This window comes from Astatotilapia calliptera, chromosome 4 (assembly GCF_900246225.1).
Source record: "Astatotilapia calliptera chromosome 4, fAstCal1.2, whole genome shotgun sequence".
NCBI lineage: Eukaryota > Metazoa > Chordata > Actinopteri > Cichliformes > Cichlidae > Astatotilapia > Astatotilapia calliptera.
In genome coordinates this window covers 2,500,151-2,523,288 of record NC_039305.1, presented here as the reverse complement: position 1 = coordinate 2,523,288, position 23,138 = coordinate 2,500,151, and the positions used below count along the sequence as shown (strand labels likewise).

The 23,138-nt window shown below is 43.7% G+C and overlaps 1 protein-coding gene across 2 annotated transcripts; it reads right to left on the bottom strand.

Moving 5' to 3' along the window:
* Positions 1-2,935: 2,935 nt before the first annotated feature.
* crlf3 (cytokine receptor-like factor 3) lies at positions 2,936-22,810 on the bottom strand. Of its 2 annotated transcripts, none has more exons than XM_026163989.1 (9): positions 22,674-22,810; positions 12,542-12,667; positions 9,058-9,265; positions 8,825-8,912; positions 8,561-8,738; positions 7,645-7,873; positions 6,865-7,003; positions 6,631-6,743; positions 2,936-5,396 (listed from the first exon to the last, which is right to left on the bottom strand). In XM_026163989.1, exons 2-9 carry the CDS (start codon positions 12,656-12,658, stop codon positions 5,131-5,133), a joined length of 1,338 nt encoding a protein of 445 aa, XP_026019774.1. In that variant the 5' UTR covers positions 12,659-12,667; positions 22,674-22,810; the 3' UTR covers positions 2,936-5,130. The 2 variants fall into 2 exon arrangements, with proteins under 2 accessions (XP_026019774.1, XP_026019773.1); XM_026163988.1 differs by having other exon boundaries at positions 12,542-12,670; positions 22,674-22,809.
* Between the last annotated feature and the right edge of the window lie 328 nt (positions 22,811-23,138).

Genomic DNA, 23,138 nt, shown 5'->3' with positions numbered 1-23,138 from the left:
AGTTTGGCTGGTCTGTTTTGTGTTTGTTTGTTTGTTTGTTTGTTTGTTTGTTTGTTTTCTTTTATTTGATCAATGAAATTGTTTAAAAAAAGAAAAAAAAAAAGAGAAAAGAAACAAGAAAAGCCACTTATAAAACGAATGGTTCCACAGGGTTGTGATGTCGCTTTATGGTGTGGCGTTAATGCAATATAAATAATGTTGCTCCAACCAAAAAAAAACATGTTTTGATTAGGGGGGGAAAAAAACACCTGGAAGTCTAAAGTTGGCTGGAGGAGGTGATGGTGGATGGATCAAATCCAGGCCTTTCACACAGGACGTTTGGGGTTTGAGTCCACCATGATGTGAAAAGTTAGTACCGATTTATCACTTTTAGACCAAGCGACACACTCGGAGACTGAAATAAGTATGAAAATGTGCAGTTCCTGTAGCGACCACCAGAGGCTCCTGCAGTGGCTCAGTCTATGTTAAAATGTCCAACTTTAATTTGTTTAAATAAACATGTTTTCAGCCAGATATAAAAAAATAAATACATTTCTGGATGGTTTCTTCCTTCAGAAAAACTGCACAGCTTAAAGTGGCCACTCTGACACGTGGGTCAAACCATCTACTTCATGTAGATGATGTCATCTCGCTTTCACATTTAGGCTAATGCTACGCAGCTTGGTTAGCACATTTCATATCCATAAAGTTGATACAGCACACAGACATGCATGTCTGTTAATTGGTACTAAGAAACTCTAAAACTGGATGCTTTTCCTTTTGGATTTTTGTTTATTAGAATTGGACAGGTCCATGTTGAGACAGGCAGCTGTAGATGTTAGCTCCTAGGGTGCACTGTATTCTTGCTAACCAAACTAGCTAGCATTAGCTGATAGCTTGGTACACCAGTTTTCATCCAGTCTTTTCACTTCTGGCTCCAAAAATCAACATTGTTGGAGGCCAAACTGTGAAGTCCAGAATCCAGCAGGTGAAGGCACAGTAACTTCGTCCATCTTTTAGCTTTCTTTACCCCCACGAATCTGCAAAATTGTGACATCACAACAGTGTGACTGGTCCTGGAGCAACATTAAAATGATGAGGGGACACCATGGCGGCACATGTAGTTACTGAACACGCCCACTACACCTGTTATATATAAATGTAAATATGACTGTAAAAAAAAAAGCTTTGTGATATGTATGTTTTTGAAACTCAAACACCATCAGTGACATTTTAGTAGGTGTTTTTTAGTTAAAGGACCAAATTGGGATTCATTTCCTGCAGATTTCTTTGCTCTTATGTGTCCTGCGTCATGTGACTCCTGGATCCCTGCTGCCGTCATTACTTTGACATTTAACCTGGAGAACACGCCGGGTAAAGATTAGACATGACAGACGAATCGCACCGGGAGCATTTCAGTCTCCACGGGCAATTTTATTTTGAAAATTAAAACCGTGCTCCTGTATAGACTGTATATGAATGTTGGATGCATCTATTGTGGACCCTCTGTGTAGGTTTTTCGCGAAACAACAGGAGTAGTAACTCCTGGAGTTCTTCCATTCTCCTGCAAGAGGGTCCCCAAAACACTCGAGGGCGCTGCCACAGATTTGTAAATGAAAATATTTCATCACCCCACCCACTAGTAACAGAGTCAGGCAGTCCAGGTGCTGATGTTTTACCCGTGCCATTTTAGCCTAAATGCAGTACGAGCCTCCAGATGTGGGCAGCTGTGAGGCCATGGGAGCATAACGTCAGACATGATCATTTGGATGTATTTAGAGCTTATCGATCTTTTTTGTGTTGTTTTAAAAAGCTTTTGCCTGCTGGTGACTGATCCAGCCTGCTGAAATCTGCAGATCTGAAACCTTGTCTTTGTTCACGAGACCCAGCAGCGTTTTGCACAATACGGGAGGAGCCGTGTCGGCCAAACGAGACTTTTCTTTAACAATAATGTAAAACTAGTTCGAGTCACAATGGTTTTCTATTAAAAAGGACAATTTTGTAATAATATTGGCATCATGCTCCATTTCTTTCACCAAAGTACACGTCACTCACAGCTCGGTCACACTAGGTTCAAAATAGGACCACAGTGACTAAGTGTCGTCGTTTCAGGATTGCACTGATTTCATTTGCTGTCTGAGACTGATTGCAAGTACTTGCTGCGACCAGCTGATCGCTCAGAGCTGCAACATCCCAAACCTCTGGGTGACTTTTGATCACAAAGAGATTGCACAGGTTGAGTGCACGTGGCTCTTCCCTCTCATGTTGCTGGATTGAGAGCTCTGACTTTAAAGCTGTTGTTTGGTTTTTTTGATAAAGGCTGTTGTGTCTGATCTGGTACTTTTCATTTATAGACAAATGTTGATTTATATTTTCTATAAATTATATTATGGCTGGAGCATTCCCCGCATGATTGTTCCAATATAATATTGTACAACTTTTTGCAAAGACAAAAAAATCAAAGCAATCTGCATGCTGGGTTTTCAAATCTTCCAAGTATGAACGTTAACTGCTCACACAACAGTTGGTAACTACTTTTACTACCCTCTCGTGTCTGCAGTGAGGAACTACAACACAAATGCAGGCAGCAGCATTTCTAAAATACAGCGACCTATAGAAGTGAAATAAGCTGATCTCGTTGCCATAGTGAAGACTTCAAACACTGATCAACACTAAAACGCACACTGATGATCTTGATCATTGATATCTGCCAACTATAATCCAGATGCTGTCCCACATGTGACCTTAGTGACTCCCCACATGAGGTGAAACATCTTCATGAACAGCTGTCATCCACTCAAGACGGTGAAGATGCACAGACGTCTTTATAGAGGTTTAACAAACTGATGTTGTGGTTCCTGTCGTGACCACTGGGGGCAGCACAGATTAGAATACATTTGCCCCTTAAACAGGCAAATTAAACTTGCATTGATGTCATTAATAAGCCAATACATCATATTTTTAAAACTGAGAATCACATGATGATCTTTATTGAACACAATGTGAAGAGACCAGCAGTGAACACACATGCAATACAAAGGTTTGACCAGCAGGTGTCACTGATGTGACTTTGACACAAACAGGTTTGTTTCCTCCACCTTCAGACGAAAAATAAAATAAAAGGGTTTTTTGAGGTTGCTGGTTTCCGGACTTTTGTACCATCAACTGGACCAAATCCAGAGTCCCACAGTTCTCTAAAAACACGAAACACTGTGCTCAGTTCTTCAGAAAAACAGGAGAACATCTGTGAGCAACAAGCTGTCCCGGCCTGTCTTTGTATCAGCTGATAACAGATTACGCCAGGCGGCTGAAATGTGTCCAGACGTGTAATAAAAGCAAGACAAGTGAGCAGTTGCAGCAGATAAATCCTATAACAGTGTGTGTGCAGAACACGTATGTAAAAACAAAAAGCTACGCAGGAAAACTCGCAATGTTAAGACATCTGAAGACATTTTTAAACCACATCAGGCCCTCTGCTCCACCAGAGTGCAAACATGAGCATGAAAAAAATTGGCAGGGCAGGAAAAACCATGGGGAAACTTCCTGTACATTACCACAGACTTTACTCCGTTTAGTTGACTGTTTTGTTAAAATGGCTGCCGGTTCGCTACTGAAAGAAATGATAACGGATCATTTGCCGTTTGACGCCCTCCTCCTGCTTTAAATACTGTCAGCAAGCTTAAAAGTAACCATGTAACTAAAAAAAATAAAAAAGCAAAAACAGAATGAAACGCTCAGAGCGCCACCTGTCAGCCAGAAATCAGTCATCAGCTGTGAAATTGGGACGCATGATTCAGATTTCATTTTAAAGCCTCAGCGTCACATTTTGGATTTCTACATGTTGATCCAGGTCACATAGGTGACCGAGGTTAGAGTCAAGATCAAATCAAAAGTCCCCATAGACTCCCATCTGTACAGCAGAAAGACGTGTTTACAGCCTGCTGTGTGTCAGTTTTTAAGCCTCAACAAAATCTAAATGAGTTCAAAAAAATGTTATGAAGGAAAAATTGTGCACTGAGACCAAAACAGCGTCTGTATCAGGCTGTAAACATGTTTATTTCCGCTTTAAAGTTGCACATTTTTAACATGGGAGTCTATGGGGACTTTTGGAGACAACTAGTGGACGTTGGAGGAACTGCAGCTCGTGGCACTTTTTTAGCCCTGATAATCATCACTTTCAGCCACTGTAGACGTCTGATTTCATGCAGGACTCTAACCGCAGGCTAACATGTAAAGGTCCTGAAATGGAGCGCTTCACCTCAGATATTTCTGTGCTGCAGCCCTGAAGGATCCGATTGGTCAGAGCATTCTGAACGAGCCATTTTTATATGATGCCGACATGTGTGTGGGTTGCTGTTCCCAAACGCCACGTGGAGGTTTATGGATAAAATCTGATTCCTCAGGACTTTTACTGGTTTTGGTTTTATCCTCCTCTATAACCCGTGAAGTCCAAGTAACCCTAACCTGTAGTAACCATAGTAACCCTGTGCTATGAAATTATGCGATTTTCTCAGAAGTCAAACGCCAAAAACGACACAGTCCTTTTAATCATGTCCAAACCTCAGGGTTAGGGGCTCGAGCTACTTCTCATTATCTCTGATGACTTAATAGTGCGTCCACATCAAACAAAGGCTTTGCAGAGGTCATGGCTGCCACTCAGAAATGCAGGACGAGGTTTCTAAAAGTGAAGGGTAAACCATGTAACGTGATATCAGGGTGAATGCTGTGGGGTTCTGAGCGGCTGCAAAGTGGTTCACCCTCCATTTGGTGTGAACACATGAGACCTCACTGGGTAAATGTGCAGATGGAGGACGGCTGAGCTCAATCAGTGTTACTCAGAAAGTGAGAGGACTGCAGGAGAGGGGACAGTTAGTCCTCAGACTGAAACTCTGTCCACGGCCTCGATTACAAACAGCAGAAACCGTCACTGCAGAACCGAGCCGAAGACAGGAGCTGCAGTTTGTGACAAGCAGAAGGAAACGTCGGCAGACGCCGCCGGTTGAAAACTCGCTCCAGCGAGGAAACTCCAGAAGAGAAAGGCTCCTGTTTGAGCTTCAACCCAACAGACGTGCAAGCGGCTTTTTTGTGTGTGTGAGGTGAAAAAAAGAGGAGCAGAAATGTTTGGACTGGGACGCCGGAGGAGCTGGCGTCTTAAAACACGAGCACCTTCCAGCCGGAGTGGACGAAGGAGCAGCCGAAGAAGAGGCAGTCCACCGGCTGGTCCACCAGCCAATCGAACACCACCTCGCGGTTCCCCGAGCCGATCGTCACCCTCAGCTTGAAGTTGCCGCCCTCGCTCGTGTTGTTGTTGCTGATGGGGAACAGGCTCACCACCTCCATGTCAAAGGTGACGGCGGAGCCAACGGTGACGGCGGGCAGCTGGTTGGTCATCTCTTTCCCGTTGACGAAAACGGCACCTGAGGAGAAGAAGTTTGAGAGAATTCAACATTTGTTATTTATCATAAAAAAGAATCGAAGCTGAACTTTAGTTAAATTGAAGTTTGAAGTTTAATTTTCAAGCATCTCGTTTAAATGCTTCCCACAGAGGAATTCTACACTTCAGGAGGTTTTTCCACTCTCCTGTTTTCAGCTTCGGTGATTTTGCTTTAAGTCTCTTTGTCTCCTCGTCTCCGACGATGCTCTGCTCTTTGCTTCTGCATCAACACGTCAGCACCACAGAAACAGTCTGAGTTGATTTGCCTGAAACTCGTCTCCAGACTGTTTCTTCATCTTTGCAGCATCACCAGTTCTTCTTCTTCGACATCTGGTGGGGTTCTTTTTAATTTAATTTTGGCTCCACCTTTCAGTGAGTGGCTTCAAACATTATACATCCCATAACTGGGAATAAATTAAATTATGGTCCATACTCACAATCCTGCCCGGAAATCTAATCCCTATAATGGCTCCATCTCCCACCAGGAGGGAAACCATTGATCTAAAACATGGCGTCCACACAGAAAGCCTCATCAAGAGCAACCTTTCAAAGTATCAGAGCATCAGAACTTGAAGGAAATGACTTTTCAGATCTGATCAACAGAAATTAGAGACTTCAAGAGCAGTTTTTGGAATAATGGAATCTAAACAGTCTGCAGCCTGTTTTTATACTTCAATGAAGCTTAAAGTGCCGCTGTAGGAAAACAGTAGCGTGGTGGTTAGACCCTGTGGATCCGCCATCTGATAGTGACTCCTCCCATTTTAAAGCCTCGACTTTAAACATTGTGTTTAAATGTGTCTAAACAAGAACAATTTGCACTGGCCTCATCATTTATTTACAGTCTTTGAAAAGGACCCATTAGAAATGAATCCGCCACTGAAAATAGTCCCTGACAAGTGCACTATTGTCTCTGGTGTAATTCAGTTTTGTTTGTATTTCACCGATTCACAACTGCAGTCGCCTCAAGGTGCTTGGATTAATACAGAGAAATCCCAACAATCAAACGACCCCCTTTGAGAAAGCACTTGGCGACTGTGGGAAGGAAAAACTCCCCTTTAACAGGAAGAAACCGGCTGGGGGTGAGAGCCTTTCTTATCTGCCAAAAAACAAACATTTTCAAGGAGACTAACGACTTTCAGGCTCGAATCCTCAGCTGTGAGCCACGCAGACTCGCCCTGTACAAGCTGAGTTTTTCAAGTCTATCTGAGGCGGCATACCATTGGTGGAAATGCAGACAGCCTGGTCCCGCTGTAGTGACTCCTCCTCACTCTCGCTGTCTATGCACACGCCCAGACTGTCCCTCCGATCCATCTGACCCGCTGCAGAGATCCTGCACAGACACACAAAAACACGCCGTTAGCATCTAACTGTGGATTTACATATGATCTGTACGTGACGTCCAGGAGAGAAATGGAAAGATCTCCATCTTTAAAGCTTTGTTGTGGGCGTACTTGAACGTGAGCGTCTGGCCGCAGAAGTAGGTGGGCGCTTTGGAGTAGAGGACAGGGCAGCGCGATTGGGAGGAGTCATTGCGCAAAGCGATGTTCTTCCTGCTGCTCAGGATGTAGCCCTCGGTCCCTGAACGCCACTCTGGAAGATAAAACAAACACACAGCGTTCGTTAGCGGACCTGATCTGCTTCAGTTTAAACTTTCAGGTTTCTATATATTAACACGGCTCCATACTGCAGTGGAGACAGAGACGGTCTCTGCTGATAGTACAGAAACACAGAGGTCATGCTGATGTTTCCATTAGATGCTGCCTTCCTGTTAGAGGTGCACTGATTGGCTAGTGACTGCATGAGAAGGCTGCAGCGAGTCCTGCGCACATAAATGCTTACAGGCCTGTGATGATGTCACGGTTCCTGCAAACAATTACCAACGCGACTGCATTCACAGCTCTGTTATTTCAGCTGCAACCCGGGAGGCGTTAAAGGGTCTGAGAGTTAAAAACAGAATGAAAACTGGCAAATATTTTAGAGAAAGGTCACAAACACGAGACAGAGGTCCTTGAAGGACGATAGAGTAATAATATTATTGCTTTAAAGTTATCTGTAGCCAACAGGAGGTGAAATCTCTGTTTCTTACTGGAGCATCTGATTTTAGTGGCTTAAAAGCCTGGAAGGCTTTTGGGAAGAGATGCAGGTCTTTGATTTGCTTTAGTAACTCAGACACGAGTGAACTTCACCGTTTGCTGCTACAGGGTTTCCCTCTCTCGGATGTCTCCACCTACCGTGCGGTGCCAGCGTGGTGTAGCCCGTCTGCGGGATGCTCCAGGGGCTCCACTCGGTGCGACCCTCCCCGCGGGCGCAGACCCTGAACAAATAATCCGTGTGAGGGTCCAAGTGGAGAACCAGGAACTCCGATTCCCGCCCGATGTAGGCGTCCTCATACTGGCTTCCCCCACTGCCGGAGCGCCGGTACTGCAGCCGATAATCTGCAGCCGCGAAGTCCTCGTCCACCTGAAGCACCAACGATAATGTCCAGTTTTAATTAAGATGCAGAATAATGTACTTCCTCATTTCACCAAGTTTTACATTGTAACAACAAATGTCCATATTTGAGCTGCGATTCCTCGGCACAAACTTAAAGGAACACGTGTGTTTCCACCAGAGACTAAATTAACTTCATGATTTTATCCATACAAACAGACGTGCTCGAAGGATTTTGGTGCAGAGAAGACTTCACTGCAGAGGCTGACACTCAGGTGAAGTTTAAATGCTGTGAAAACTCAAACTTAAAGGACTTCTCTGAACTTCTGAAGTCCATTTATGATCAAGAAATGTCAGTAGTAAGTTCAAAGAGCCCTTAATTACACTGGCAGTTTAACCTCCTCATTACACCGACCTTAACTTTCACTGTTTGAGTCGAGTAGTCTGGTTTTCGTCCACAACATTAAAAGTCACACCACTACGAGCGTTTTACAGAGCGAGTGAGCAGCCTGCCTGGGAACTTTTATTTTGAAAGCTGACTGGATCTTCCTACCCACCTCTGTGTGGTGCGATGGGACTTTAAACAATAGGCTCAGCATTATCTCAGATCGTGGGCTTGATAAGGTCTTTTGTTACGCTCTGCAAACTCCAACAAGCTTCCTGCTCAGTCTCTTCACCTGGAAAAGCACCGTGTGTGTCCCGTTTACCCCTGCTGACCTTACACCAGCGAACCAGGATGCTGCCTGGTCTCTCCTGCAGCTCCTCTATCTGGACGGGCGGGTGGGAGGAGACGGCGCCGTGGCGAGCCACCCGGTCCCTCAGCAGGCTCAGCAGGGAGTCATCAAACTGGGCTGAGACACACGGCACGTCCACCAACGCTGGAACCTCTGGCAGGCTGGAAAACACGCACACAGTTCTAAACAGCAGCTGATTAACTTTTTCCTTTAAACACCTGCAGCGAAACACCTTCGCCCGTATCACCTGTCCAGCTGGATGTGCATGGCCTTCTTCGTGAAGCTGCCCAGTTTGTCCTCCTTTTCTCCAAGACCACATCGCAGAGCTGCTTCTCCTGCAGAGAATAAGCATGGATCATCTTTCTGGGCTTGCTTTTGCTCTGAATAATTGTGAAAACTGTGGTGGCTGTAAATCATCGTCTCTCCTTCTTGAAAATAATAGTTTGCAGCTGTGTTCGTGGCAGCGTTTGTGCGACCCACCCTCTCTCAGCAGCTCGTCGGCCTGGCCCACGCCGTGCTCGATCAGGCTCTGACAGTCGTCCAACGGCTTGATGCTGTCGGCCTCGATGGTGTCGACCTCGGTCAGGAGGTTAGCCAGCCGCTCCGCCAGCAGTCGAGTAGCCGCCGCCTGCAGCTCGGCAAAGTGCTTCCGGAGGGTCTCGCGGGCCTGACCCGAGCTGCCTCGAATCTGAGCCACCAATCAAAGAGGAAGAAGGTAAAAACAGGTGAGGACGCGACTCCGAGAGAGAACGACATAACCGAGTGTTTCTGTCATCAGACGTCTCCTCGTTAGCTTTATTGGTGCTAATTGTTGCTGTTTTGTGTTTTCTTTTGTCTTTGCTCTTTTCAGCTCCTGAACAGATTTTAGCCAAAGAGTGAGCTCTGAAATAAACATAAAGGGGCTGCGTGAAGGGAAAATATAACATTTAAAGGCAGTGTGGCAGATCGTCAGCACACTAATTGTAACATAAGCTGAAAAATAACAACAATAATAATGCAAATTCAAAAGTACCAAATTTCGACCTGCCAGTGTCGTCTGAGCGCTCAGTCTCAAGACCATCAAGGAAAAAATGAGTTCATCTGGAATCTGATGTGAAAACACGTTTCTAAAAGTCGGGTCGGGGTCGTGTTTCCCACTGAGGAGCATCTTCTCTCCTTCAACATCTGTAAACATCTGTGAGCTGAGCAGCTGCTGCACTGTTGGGAGACAAATGCCTGATGGAGGATTGTCGCTGCTCAGCAGTCCTGGCTCTTCTTTGTCCTGTTGTGGGTTCGTGAAGCTCCAGATGAGCTCATCCGGTGAAAGGTCGCACAGACGGTGATTTCTGGAAGTGTTTTTGAGCCCGTGCACTCGTTTCCATCCCAGAATCGTGCCTGTTTTTAATGCAGCGCTGCCTGAGTGCCTGAAGATCACGGGTACCTGCCTCATCTCAGAGCCTTTTGATGAGATTATATTGAGTTGGTTGTAGAAACGTTTACTTTGCCCGTCTCCAGCAGCCACAGAAACCCACAGTCTGTGCTGAGATGCACAAATCATCACCTTCTGTATTTATTTACGGTGCACACAGCGTCCCAGCTGTTGTGGGGTTGTACTTTAAGCGCTTATAAATCAGGAAACATTCAGAGTATAAAGGTAAAGTTCTGCAGGGCTTCATCACACGTACTGAAGTTATTATACATTAAAAACACAGTCGGTTGATTCTGGGGTTTCGTTTGGGAGGAACCGATAGAGTTTCATTGAATGACCAGCCACAGTTACGCCGCAGTTAGCGCTATGACAGGTTACACCTCACACAGAGGCGGTGCGGACCATCTGCACACACCAGCAGCTCATCAGGAAGCTGACTTACTCGTCATCTGCAGCGGCGGAGGTCATGTTTCAGTTCCTCTTTGCAGAACACACAGAGTGAGATTTCACAATGAGTACACGGAGAGCGACGGCAGGAAACGGAAGGCTGATTGACAACTGCTGCACTGATAAAGCAGGGACTGTATGACGACGGAAAGCCGCTCTGCCAGAGTACACTCGGATCTTTTTGTGTGTGTGAGCAGTTCTCCAGCAGAGGCATCATATCCTGAGGATTATCAGCTGGACACAGATGAGCAATTATCAATATTTTGGGATTTGAAAAGTAAAATAAGACTAAAGATATGATCCAAACACGAGGCAGGACAGAAATAGTTTTCCTCTTACAAGAAGAGAGATGCTGCAGTGATAGCATTGTCTCAGATCTCAAACACACACTTTGGTATCCCTTATTCGCTCTGTGTGTGTGTGTGTGTGTGTGTGTGTGTGTGTGTGTGTGTGTGTGTGTGTGTGTGTGTGTGTTGTTTCCTGGACTATAATCTGGTGGGGAGCCGTCTCCCTCTGTGGGAAATCGGGGGGTCATGGGAAAGAAAAGAAAGCACATCTCGATCCAGGATAACGTGCGATGGAACAGCTGAGGGAGGTGGAGGGAGTCTCAGCTGCACTAACAAAACAAATGAAACACATCCCACATCGAATTTTACTAACAAGTCTAATAAGTCTGCAGATTGTTTCTCTGGATGAGGCAAACTGTACGTGTGTGTGGATCAGCTGGAGGGGCTCAGGTTTGCTTTGTGATACATTATGTGCTCTGGACCGCACTGATTCAGTTAGCGTGGCGACTCTTGCAGGAGACAAAATACTGATGGAAAGGCAGACAGGAATTCAAAGTAACCGGATCACAGACAGCAGCACCAGCAGCAACCCTCTGATAGAGATCATGTCAGAGAAAGATAAAAACTGGAAAAAAAAAGGCAGATTTACCAACTGGAAGTCGCTCGTGGAGCAAAGGAATACATGATTATGCCCCAGGTCACCTACATATTACACCTACGGGAGCAGCTCAGCCATGCCATCAAGTCATCAGAGCGTCAGCGACTTCTGAACATTTAGTTTGCAATAAAAGCACTTACAGTTCCTTCCATCCATCCCCTTCTGCTTATCCTTATCTGCTTACCAGGAAATCTCCTTTTTAACTTCTTTATTAGTGTTTTTAGCCACTTTATGTGTAAGTAACCTAACAAGCTTAGGCTGAAAGGGGGGTGGGGTCAACTTCAAATATAACCCTGAACAGTGTAGGTGATTATCAGCTGCACAGGGCTGGAGCCTGTCCTCGCTGCCAGAGAGGCGGGGTACAGCTAAACACATCCAATCAGAGAGACGCGACACACTCTCACACCCACACCTACAGCCAATTAAGAATCACTAAAAGAAGAGATGTTTGAACCCAGAATCATCCACTATGCCCCCTGGTGGCGGCATTTTTAGGTATATTTTGAATTTAATGGCTGCCATCCTGTCCTGGTTAGTCGGCGCTCTCGTCCCTCAGCTTTTCTGTCGCTCCATTTTCATTGGAAGATGGTCTTTATGGTAAAATAACCTCCCCCGCCAACTCTATGCCTTCCCCTCAATAATCTATAGATACCCATTTTTATACCACCATGTGCACACGTCTATGTCCGTCATTTTAACCAGACCAACTCACTGTTGGAGCCCCCTGTGGAGATTAGAGGAACTGCAGTTGCTGCTTATTCTGAATGAAAAAACAACAATCCCATATTTTATGTTCTTGGACCAAAATCTGCCTCGTTTCTCTCCCGCTCTCCTTTTTTAATCTCTCCTCTAAGGCTCGCTGTCCGTCCACAGCGACAGGAAACAGCAGCATTGTTTATTGCGAGCAGCTGGAGGGGTAAAACTAGACAGCAGGGGGAAGGAAGAGATAGCAGAGAGGGAGGGAGGGGGGAGAATTTACTCTCCCGGGATTCTTCTGAGTCAGGAGCGAAGACAAATCACACCGCCTGGGCCTGCACGAGTCTTTCAGAGTGAGCGGGTGCAGTGAAACCGACAAAGAAAGCACTGAGGGAGTGAAGCGCATCACAGGAGGAGGGAAACACGAGGCCTGAGCTTCACAACAGATCACAAATCAGGATGCAGTACCTGTTTACGGGCCTGGTTGAGGCCATGCAGGCGCTGCTGGAGTTCGCTGCGGTAGTTCTGCGCCGCCTCGATGCTTTCCTTCGCCTCCTGCAGCAACACGTCCACCTCCACAGACATCCTCCCGGCCTGCTGTCACACACACGAGGGAGGGATACTTACTAAACACACCCAGAACGCAGCGTAACCTGAAACTAAGCACTTAGAAGATGTATTTGCACAGATGACAGAGGCTGAAAAATGACTCCAGCAAACAGAATCAGGCCTCAGTAATCATGTTGTTTTTAAATCACAGACAAAACAGAAACGTGTTGTCCCTGAGAGGCACACGGTGTCCCGAATGCCCTGCTTCATCTTCTGTTTTACCTCGAGTGTGACCATAATTTACAACATGAACATCGAGTTGTATCACAAAGCCTGCAAACTAAAGACTGGGACCATAACCTGGCTGTAAAGTGTTTCAGGTTTCTCTACATTCAGACCACAGGAGTCGCCCCCTGCTGGCCATTAGAAAGGACACAGGCTTAAGGCACCTTTGCATTGAATTAACTGTTTACGGCACAAAGCGAGTGACTCAGAGTGACTGAGCGGACACCAGCGTGTCCTGTAGCTGGTCGTGACTCATCGATGCAGACGTCTCATTGGACAAACGGCCCACAGCGTTCTTCATAATTCACCTCTGCAGAGGCGCTGCTGTGGCTAATAACCAATAACGGAGTAAGACTCGATCTTCTGCTAGAAAAACTACAAGTCAACCAAGTGCGTTGAGCATTTTCAGTGACAGAGGAAATGAGAAAACAAGTAAACCACTTCCTCTGCTGCCAGCCAGCCGCAGTACCAGCCGCTTTACGACACGGCGAAAACACAGGACTTCTGGTTTCATTGCAGCGGCGTGGGACCACATTCTTCACGACCTTTACGTACAATGCTCAGTGTGGTCCACCGGCCTCACATAACTACGAAAATAAAACCCCACAATGATCATAAACACGCTTTAATGAGCCTCTTCCTGTGACCTTAATATGATTATCAAACATCAGTAAAATAATGCTTTGTTACTGATTTTGGCTTCATTTTAATGTCAAAAGCAACGACTGGAAAACTGATAGCATGGAGTTCGTCTAGTTTTAAAACTGCAGCTCTGTCCGTCTTCACGTCTCTGCACCGGGAGCCAAATGACCTCTAAGACCACTTTTACAACAGCAGACACTCAGGTTTATCAGAGTAATCAAGGCTGGAGGGTCCCTGAGCTCTTTAGTGTTTTAAAGCAGCAAGTTTAATTTTTAGACATTTTTTAGCCCTCAAATGATTTTTGTGGACCTCGTTTTTGTCGATCGTTTAAAGGAAGCTACAGTTTTAGCATCCACAGACTATTAAACCTAGAACATCCAAATAAAAACATTATTATGGTATTCTGGATTTTATTTATTTTAACTTTATCCTCCCTAAAAATCCAGTTCCCTCACGGCTAAACCGTTCACTTCACTTTGAGTCATTTAGTTTATTCATTGGACTCGAATCCGAGAAGAATCGTGTGAATCGATGCTTTCCTCGAAGCGTTCCCAAACCAGCAGAGATCACTCCAGAGTGTCCTGGGTCCACTCCAGAGCCTTCTCCCAGCTGGACATTCCTGAAACACCTCAGCTAGGAGGGGCCCAGGAGGCATCTCAGCTGGCTCCTTTCAGTTTGGAGGAGCAGCTCCACTCTGATATGTCAGTGTAGGGTCTCAGTCATCCGGGTCATGGTAGTCTTAGGAGCTTGGAAAGAAACTGACTGGACTCCTTTAAGTTTTGTGAGGATGTTTCACCTCTCATCAAATGACAAGATAAAGGAAAACCCCCACTAAGGTTTAAATTCCTGGGACTCTCCACCTGGATTTGGTTTCAGAACTGGAGAAGCTTCTCGGATCAGAGGTGAAATTCACGGGAATTAAAGAAATCCAGTCACTTTCTTTCTAAGCTCTACTCTGATGTCTTCACTCTCTGTCTAAAGCAGAACCCAGATGTCTCATTTCTGCCTCTTTCATCTATGATCTTATTCCTTCAGACCCATAGCTCGTGGCCACAGATGAGGAATGTAGATTGACAGTTAAACCAACAGCTTCACTCTCAGTTCTTTCTTTATCACAACAGGCTGTTAAAGGGTCTACATCACTAATCAACCTGCTCCAGCCTCCCTCTCACCATGACAAAAACCCAGAGATACTTGAAATTCTCCACATGAGGCAGCAACTAGTTTTAAATCCACCCTAATCTGGCCTCGGACCTTGAGGTGCCGATTCTCATCCCAGCTGCAAAGCATCCCAGCAGAAGTTGGAGGTTACCTCGTAACGAGGCCAGCAGAGCCTCTTCTTCCACCAAAAGAGGAGATCACACAGCAGGTCTGGCCAACATGCACTGGAAATATTCCTGATTTACTGACACAATGTGGATCAAGCTCTCACAAGTAACCAAGGCTTCAAAATGTAGTAGAGTAAAGGCTTTGGCACAAAGCTTTACAAGAAGTCTGCATATTTTAGCTTCTTCTTTATAGGGCTGCTCAATTAATCGAATTTTAATCACGATTACGATCTGGGCTTTCAACGATCATTAAAAATGACTGAGCCGATTATTAGCCCCTCCCTCATTTATCCGCGACACCTTAAAGGCCGGTCCGTGAAAATATTGTCGGGCATAAACCGGTCCGTGGCGCAAAAAAGGTTGGAGACCGCTGATTAAGAGGACCCGAGGGAAGCTCGGAAAGCTAAGCAGAAGTTATTTGGAGAGTGACTGCCGTTGGTTGAAAAGAGTTAAAAAAAAACAAAAAAACTTCAGTGGTGTTGCACACTATTTTATATTATTTTTTAAAGTCATTGTTAACCCTTTAAAGCCGGTCAGAGCAGCACGCTCCGTTTTGCGTAACTATTTTTAAATCCCTGTAGAACCTGAACCATGTAAGCTAGCGCAATAATTTGTTTTGCATATGAAACCGGAGGAGTTGTACTTACATCTTATGCCATCAGCTTGTCCTCGGTCACGGTTTCGTTCCACATATAGCTTTGCAAAAATTGCATAAAAAGCGCTTGCAGGAACAAAAACATAATATTCCAGAAACAGGCTTTGCCGTTACTATCAGCTGTTCGTAACACTTCCCACAGTGAAATGATGCACCTGCTGTTTTCTTTGCAAATTTGCATCATAGGATTGTTTTTTGTTTTTCCTGCAGTATATAAAAATTGCTGTATCTCCAAAATAAAACTATGAAGACACTCAAAATAAATTTCCTGTGGTGGGAAACTATTTTTTGCAACTTTATTGTATTTAAAGTTTTGAGGGATAAGCCTCTTAAACTTCTCCAAGTAGAAATATATGTAAACAAAACAAAAGCGATTTTCAATTTTTTTTGTAGTTTATTGCACTTTTTTGCAATTTATGTAATTACTATGGACTTAATGCATACATATTATTAAAATATGGACTATAACAGTTGTATTGATGTATAGCAACTTGAAATGCTCCCACAAATGGCACTACAGCATGTAAAAAAAATAATATAAGCTCTGGTGGACTTGGTTCTATAGTAGGTCTTAAAGGGTTAAATAAATATCGTCAAATAATCGTGATCTCAATTTCAGTGAAAATAATCGTGATTATCATTTTTGCCATAATCGAGCAGCCCTACTTCTTTATTTAGCTGTGCTCTCAGCTCTGTGCTGCTTCGTTTTATGTTCAGGATACAGCGTTGGAAATAATCGTTTCATCACTTCCACCTCACTTGATTTGCATGTCACTGAGTAAAATAAGACAAACATGACTTAGTGCTTGGTGAAGAAACCCTGATTAGTGTAAGACGTTTGCACACATTTACACCCACTCCTCTTTGCAGAAACTCTGTAATCTTTTGGGTTTCTTCTTCTCAAAGCTTCAGCTCACTCCGCAAATTTTCAGACTGGACTGAGGTCTGGCTAGGCCACTTGTCTATGTTTTGGGTTACTGTCATGCTTGAAGACCAGTACAAAGATATTATGGAAACGGCCCCATGCACTGGCCCCTCAATGCGATGAAGTCATCCAGTAGCCCTAAAAAACAGCCCCAAAGCATAACGTCTCCACCTCTGTGCTCGACTGAGGATGGTGTTCTTTTGGTCATGCTCAGCATATCTATTACGCCAAACATGGCGGGTCGAGTTGATGCTTTAGACGTTCAGTGGCAAACTTAAGACGTGCCTGTACATGCGCACTCTTGAGCAGGGGGACCTGCAAGATTTCAGTGCACTGCAGTGTGCTATCAGCGGTGTTCTTGGTGACCGTGGTCCCGACTGCCTTCAGTTTGATAATGAACTCCTCCCGTGTGATTTTGGGCTGATCTTCCACCTTTCTCATGATCATCCTCACCCCACAAGCAAAGATCTTGCACGGAGCTCCAGACCGATGGTGACTGATAGTCTTTTTATCAGCGTCTTCCTGATGGTCCGTCCATTTTCCCCTGACAGCCTTTGATAGCATGTTGGTCTTTCCCAACCTTGCTGGAGAGGCTGGAACATTTTCTGTGGACAGGTAAGCTTTGAACACACACCGAGTTGCGAACAGGAGAAGCAGTTATTCCTGCTGGGTTGTAGGGGATCAAATACTTCTTTCTCCCAGTAGCATGCAAATCCTTTTTTAACTTTTATGTAATGTGGTTTTTTTTCCTGGATTTTTCCTAGGAGCACCAATCAGCTGCAGGAGCGTAGCTGGACTCTTATTGGATGGATCTGGACACTCAAAGCCCACGAACAGACAAGACATTAGTCACAGGAACATATCTAATCTTACCTGCATGATGGAAAGCATCACCTGAGTTCAATTATTCAAAGTACTCTGAGATAAGTGAACATGAGCAGTGTAATGTCAAAGTACTGTAACAGCCTCCACTTTAATAATTATTTTAATGTAAGTTTGAAAATTAATACCATAAAACAAATACCAAATTCTGCCACAAACCTCTGAGAGAAGCAGCAACTTTGTGTCCTCACAAAGGGGATAAAAGCAGCACGGAAATCTCTGTAGACAGAATGAAAGTGAAGGTGAGGTGAATTACCACCAGCCTTCAACGTCTTCCTGTCAGAGGTGTCCGCTGACAGGTTACACGTTTAAAACCGATCCTTTATCTCATCGATTAATCTGTTTATTTCACAGGTTTCCCAGAAATTGTGGTGTTTATTTTCTCTCAATGTTTACCCGACAAACATTCATACCTAATCCTTTAAACTCATGTGATCTGATAGTTCCTGTGCTTGTAATTAAAACCACATTTAAAGGTTTTTTTGTATTCTTCTTTATTTTTGGGGTGAATGTGAGATAACAAAATAAAAAAAAACATTAAAAATGACTCATTATATATAGTAAGAAATTATATATTTAGAGTCTTTTTTGCATGATAATAACTCCTCTGAGCACAGCTTTTACACCACTGCTTTGGGGCTAATATTCACCTACATTTGGTGCTTGTTGAGTGAATTTAGGACCCTGGAAGGAGGTCTCGGAGGAGTATAAATACTCCAGTTCTGAATCTATTTTGGTGAAGGCAGTGTTGGAAAAAATATCTTTTTGTTGACATAGAACAATGAAATATATCACAAAAACGCTGGATTAAATGATCTTCATGCTACAGAATATCTGGCTTGGACCTTCATGTACCTTCCGATGCTTCGGCAACATTCAGTGACGCGCTGGATTGCGAGTTTTGTCTCTATGTGAAGCAGGTGCGTTAAGTCTGAGCCAAGTCCTTCTCAAAGCTGAAAGTAATGCCGCTACCTGCTGCGGTCGGCCACGCTTCCTTTAAAGCATCTAAAGAGGAAGTTACTAAAATGCATCACGCTCCCGCCACATACAGTATGCAAAGTATCACATGTGGTCCGCTGCTGCAGGTTATGGAGGAAAGGCATAATCTATACAAGAAATCCAGCACAGCAAATGCTTTTTTAACCTTTAACCCCTGCTAATGAGTCCTGGTGATTAAAGTGAAACTTGGAGATAAGTCGAATAATTTATACTGTAAACTCCAGTGTGATTTAAAAAAAACCCTCAAAAACTAAAGTTAAAATTACTTCAGTGGAGTTTTGCTACTGTGCAAAAGTCTTGAGCCACCACTTAGTGCTCCGAGGAAAATAAGAAAAAGGTGCAGCGATGTATCGAAACGTGCAATCATGCATAGAAACACAGTGTGTAAGAGAAAACATTTACCAAATAAATGCATTTGGTATTTTTCAGCACAGCCTGAACTCTCAGGCAGCTTTCTGTGATTTAAGTATCTGTTCTCCAGATTCTTGAAGGACATTCAAAGCTCTCTGGATGTTTCTGCTCTCTGTCAGGACGATCCCACGCTGCTTCAGTCACGTTGAGGTCCGGTCTGATCCATGACTGATGCTGTTTGTGTGTTTTTCTATCCAGGTACGTTTTTACTGCATTGGCAGTGTGTTTGAGATCATTGCATTCAGAGGATTTCCAGATGGTACAGCATGGTGGAACAAAACGGGATGTCCAACAGCACGTGCTGAAATGCAGCTCCCAACAATGGCAGAGCCTCCGCCATGTTTTCCAGACGGCTGCAGACTCACTGCTGTAGCTCTCTGCTGACTTCGTCCATAAACACTGGACATGATTAGAACGAGACATTTCAAATCCAGATTCGTCTGTAACACCTGTTTTGCTGATTTTCAGTCCAGTTCTTGTGTAATTTTTATACGTCAGCCTTTTCTTTCTGTTTCCCTTCGTAAGAATGGCGTCTCGACAGCCGCCCTTCCACTGAGACCATCTCTGATGAGGCTTCAGTGAGCAGTAGATGGATCAGCTGACGGTACAGATGCATCTCTCTTTGCTCTTTTCCTTTTTCTCGTTTCTTAATGACTTTCACATGCTGTTCATCTGCTGTAGATATTTTTTGTCCTCCACTTGTTCAGTTTTAAGGATACACTGCACAACATGCCAAAATATGCCAAGTTTTTGGCTAATAGCTCTCTTTGGGAATCACTTTGCTGCTGTTATTCCTGTCAAACTTTTACCTTTAGCATTTTTAATACATTCATCTAAAGAAATGAGAACAGGCTGTGCTTTTGTGACAGGCTGCTAGTAACAAAATGCAAAGATACAATTAATAATAATAATAATAATGGATTGGATTTATATAGCGCTTTTCAAGGCACCCAAAGCGCTTTACAATGCCACTATTCATTCACTCTCGCATTCACACAATTTGAAGATGGATCTTTGCTGTGTAGACACAACACTGGTTCTCCCTTCAGCTGCGTACTTTTTATATCCGAATGGTTAATAGGTCAGTGTTTAAAACCAGTAAACCTGTGAAAATGGTCAGGTACAAGGACTGGACTGAAAATGAGTGAAAACACAGCCAGTGAAGAACTTTGAAAGACCTTCAGAGAGCTGGAGAACTTTTGACGAGCACTTCAAAAAACTATTACACTAAAATCTGGCTCATTTGAAATAAAACAAAGAAATTAGGGGTGGCTCAAGATTTTCGCACAGTCCTGCCATACCAATCACCTGAATCAAACTAAACAGGACGTTTTCTGTTGATGCACAGACAGACAACCGACCAGAGATCCAGTGTCATGCCTCCAAACAAAACCCCAGTATATATATATTTATACACATGAATGCAAATAAGTATGCAGGCATGCAGTCACTTTGACTTAAACAGCGCCCACTGCTAACACTGCTCCTCGACTCTCACGCTCCTTTAACAGCCCAGACATTGTTTTACATCCTTCAAAGAGAGGGGTGCAGGCCCTCTCTCCCTCTGTCTCTGTAATCCTGTGGCTTATAATCCCTCTCTCTGAGCGCTCAGCCAGGTCGACTTGGTTTCCCTCTCTGTTTAGATGACACGGGTGTGGCTAGAAACAAATGAACAGGAATTTCTCCTCCTACTTTTTATTTATTCTCTAAAGAGTTCAGCCGTCTGTGTCTCTGGGATATTTAGGTCAACCTGCATGGAGCCATGACCCGCTGTCCTGCTTTCAAGCTCCCCCACACCGTTTACAGTCTCACAAATATATGTGTGCTGCAGCGGGGCTCCTGTGACACTTTAGCAGTCAAAAATCAATGCTTTTTAAGATCTGTGTGTAATTAAATGAAGCCTACAGTGTGTCAAAAATAGGCCTTATAGTTCAGCTTTTATAAACAAGCTCTAACTACAAGTTGGGTATGCAATTATCCAATCAACAAAGGCATGCTTCTCTTTGCCACACATGACAGTTGAGTCAATCTCTTGTGAATTTTTGGACTATTAAGCTGTTTTACTGTCTAAGCACAAGTATTTTAGCCACAGACGCAGGGTGTTTCTCACTTTTTCTCATTATTATACAAGATTTCCTCCACAGGGAATACTTCCGCCTTACCCACGACAACTTTTTGTGCATTGTTGAGACATCCTAAAATGTGCATCTCCACTCATGCTCTACTTGTGCAACAGTCTTTGCTTCAATACACATCAGGGAGCAGGGCTGTAAACACTTATCTAATGCTGCCCTAGACGGAGAAAGAAAACACTGAATTTGTATCACGATGGTTATAGTGTGTACTGTGTACTACATACTGTTTTGTGAACGGGAAATTAAGCTGTTGAGGCTGTAAATAGGTCATTTTTCATGACCTTAGTTCGGATTTTAGCTTCATGCTAAACAAGCACAAGTTTCCAAGAAGAAACTAGAAGATGCAACCTTTCAAATGAAGTCTCATTTGGGTGAAGAGTCAATAAAATGTTTGGATGCTAAGAGGTTAAAATACCGTATGCCAACAATAAAAACAATAAAGATGACACATTGCATGTCAGAAGGCACAAACATATCCTACATCAAAAGTGTTCTGAATATATATTAAAATCAACCTCAGTGTTGCATTTAAATGCCCCAAAATGTGTGGATTTGAATGTAAAGTTGATAAAGCCCAGCTAGAAGGTCCCTAAAGAGGCCTGAGGCAGCTCCTCTGAGCAAGCTGCACATGCAACAGGAAAGCTATGACAGGCACTCAAGTGCAAACCCACGCTATTATTATTATTAACAGCGCAGGAGGCATCAGACATGTCGTGGCTCGCTTCTGTTACTTCCGTATTTTGCAGTTATTTTCTAGATAAACTCCCGCCCACCACCAACTGCAGGGGCTTCTCCAGTCTTTTTAAAAGTGCTCGAGAATGCATAAAATGTGTGACTGCATAGCTCACTCTGCGTGGTTTCTCATGCTCTGGAGCTCCAACAGTTGAGTTGAGCCGAACTCTGCTGGAAAAACTCCCATTTTTAAGTTTGTGCTGGTGTCGGCAAACAATAATAAGTCATAACAAAACAGTACATTGTTTTTTATTATAAATAAGTTGTTTAAAATAATTCGGCATGAAAACTATTTAAAAGTAATAACACTCTTGACTGAAAGTCTAACCTAAAGGACAGTACGTGCTGTTCGTGTAAGTGAAAGAGGACGGCGATAATACGATAATGACAGAAGAATTTAAAATATAGAGCTGCTCTTGTCGTCTTTAAAAAATCAAGAATACATAAAATGTTTAATAAGGTAAGTCACGCCGCATAATTTCTCACATTTTTGGTCCTGGAATGTCTTTTAAAGTCGGGTTGAGCCGAACTCCGTTAGAAAATCACCAGTTTTCCAAGTTTACGCGAGTGGCAGCAAAAACGATCAATCATAGTAAAATATTATTTACTTTGAAAAGATTTACAACGTGTTAAAAAAAATCGGCATGGAATATTTTTAGCAGGTAGCAACTTTTTCCATGAAAACCCAAACTTAATGGATGCTTCGTGCTGCTTGTCAGGCTGAATTTAAGAGGATGAGGAGAGCGTTCGACCAACTGCCGAGAAAGTTGTAAAGTATGAGGCGTAAACTGGTAATAAAGAGGTGATGAAGAGGGACGACAAAGAGTAGATATACACGAGTTGGTGTTGAGACTAGTTTGTCGTCAGCTTCTCAGAATAAGGTCGGAAACCTGAGAAAAAGTTGAAGCTTGCTTGTTGTGGAAAAAAGACAATGAAATCGGAGCACGCTTGAGAGAACAAACACAACACACACATTAATCACGACAACAAGACAACCGACACATCGACTAAATCAACAGCCCTTCTTAACATGCGGCGGTAAAAACCCCAGCCGTACCTGTTTTAGTGCTTTCTGGTGGCCATTTCTTCCCGAGAGTTATGAATCAGCTCGAAGCCGCCGCCACACCGATATGCCCAAGTTTTCACTCAAGTCCAAAAATGACACTTCCGAGGCTTTAAGGGCAGCAGCCAATCACAGAGGAAGTCGCTTCGAACGACAAGACAATCAACCAATAGGAGTAAGATATTCTCTCTTTTCCCCACCCTAATCAGACTAACCTTCTAATCGAAGTGGAACTGATGGAAGTTAAGCGACCGACTGTGTATGGAATGCCCCTTAGGCCAAAACTAAACTGACTAAATACATCAATAAATAAACTGTATATTTTATAAATAGTTATGTATACAATTTAGCCTTTTCCTACATTAAAATGTCATATATATATATATATATATATATATATTCTAATTTTGTACTTCACAAGCGAGAAAAGGAAAACAGCCCCAGTGTGGAGAGATGTCG

What these genes read in the sequence shown, in the direction of transcription:
- crlf3 (XM_026163989.1), bottom strand. Translation starts at nt 12,658, where the DNA reads ATGTCTGTGGAGGTGGACGTGTTGCTGCAGGAGGCGAAGGAAAGCATC. An exon ending in ATGCACATCCAGCTGGACAG is followed by an intron (nt 8,739 to 8,824) that starts GTGATACGGGCG and finishes CGTGTTTTCCAG; the next exon opens with CCTGCCAGAGGTTCCAGCGT. An exon ending in CACCACGCTGGCACCGCACG is followed by an intron (nt 7,004 to 7,644) that starts GTAGGTGGAGAC and finishes TTTATCTTCCAG; the next exon opens with AGTGGCGTTCAGGGACCGAG.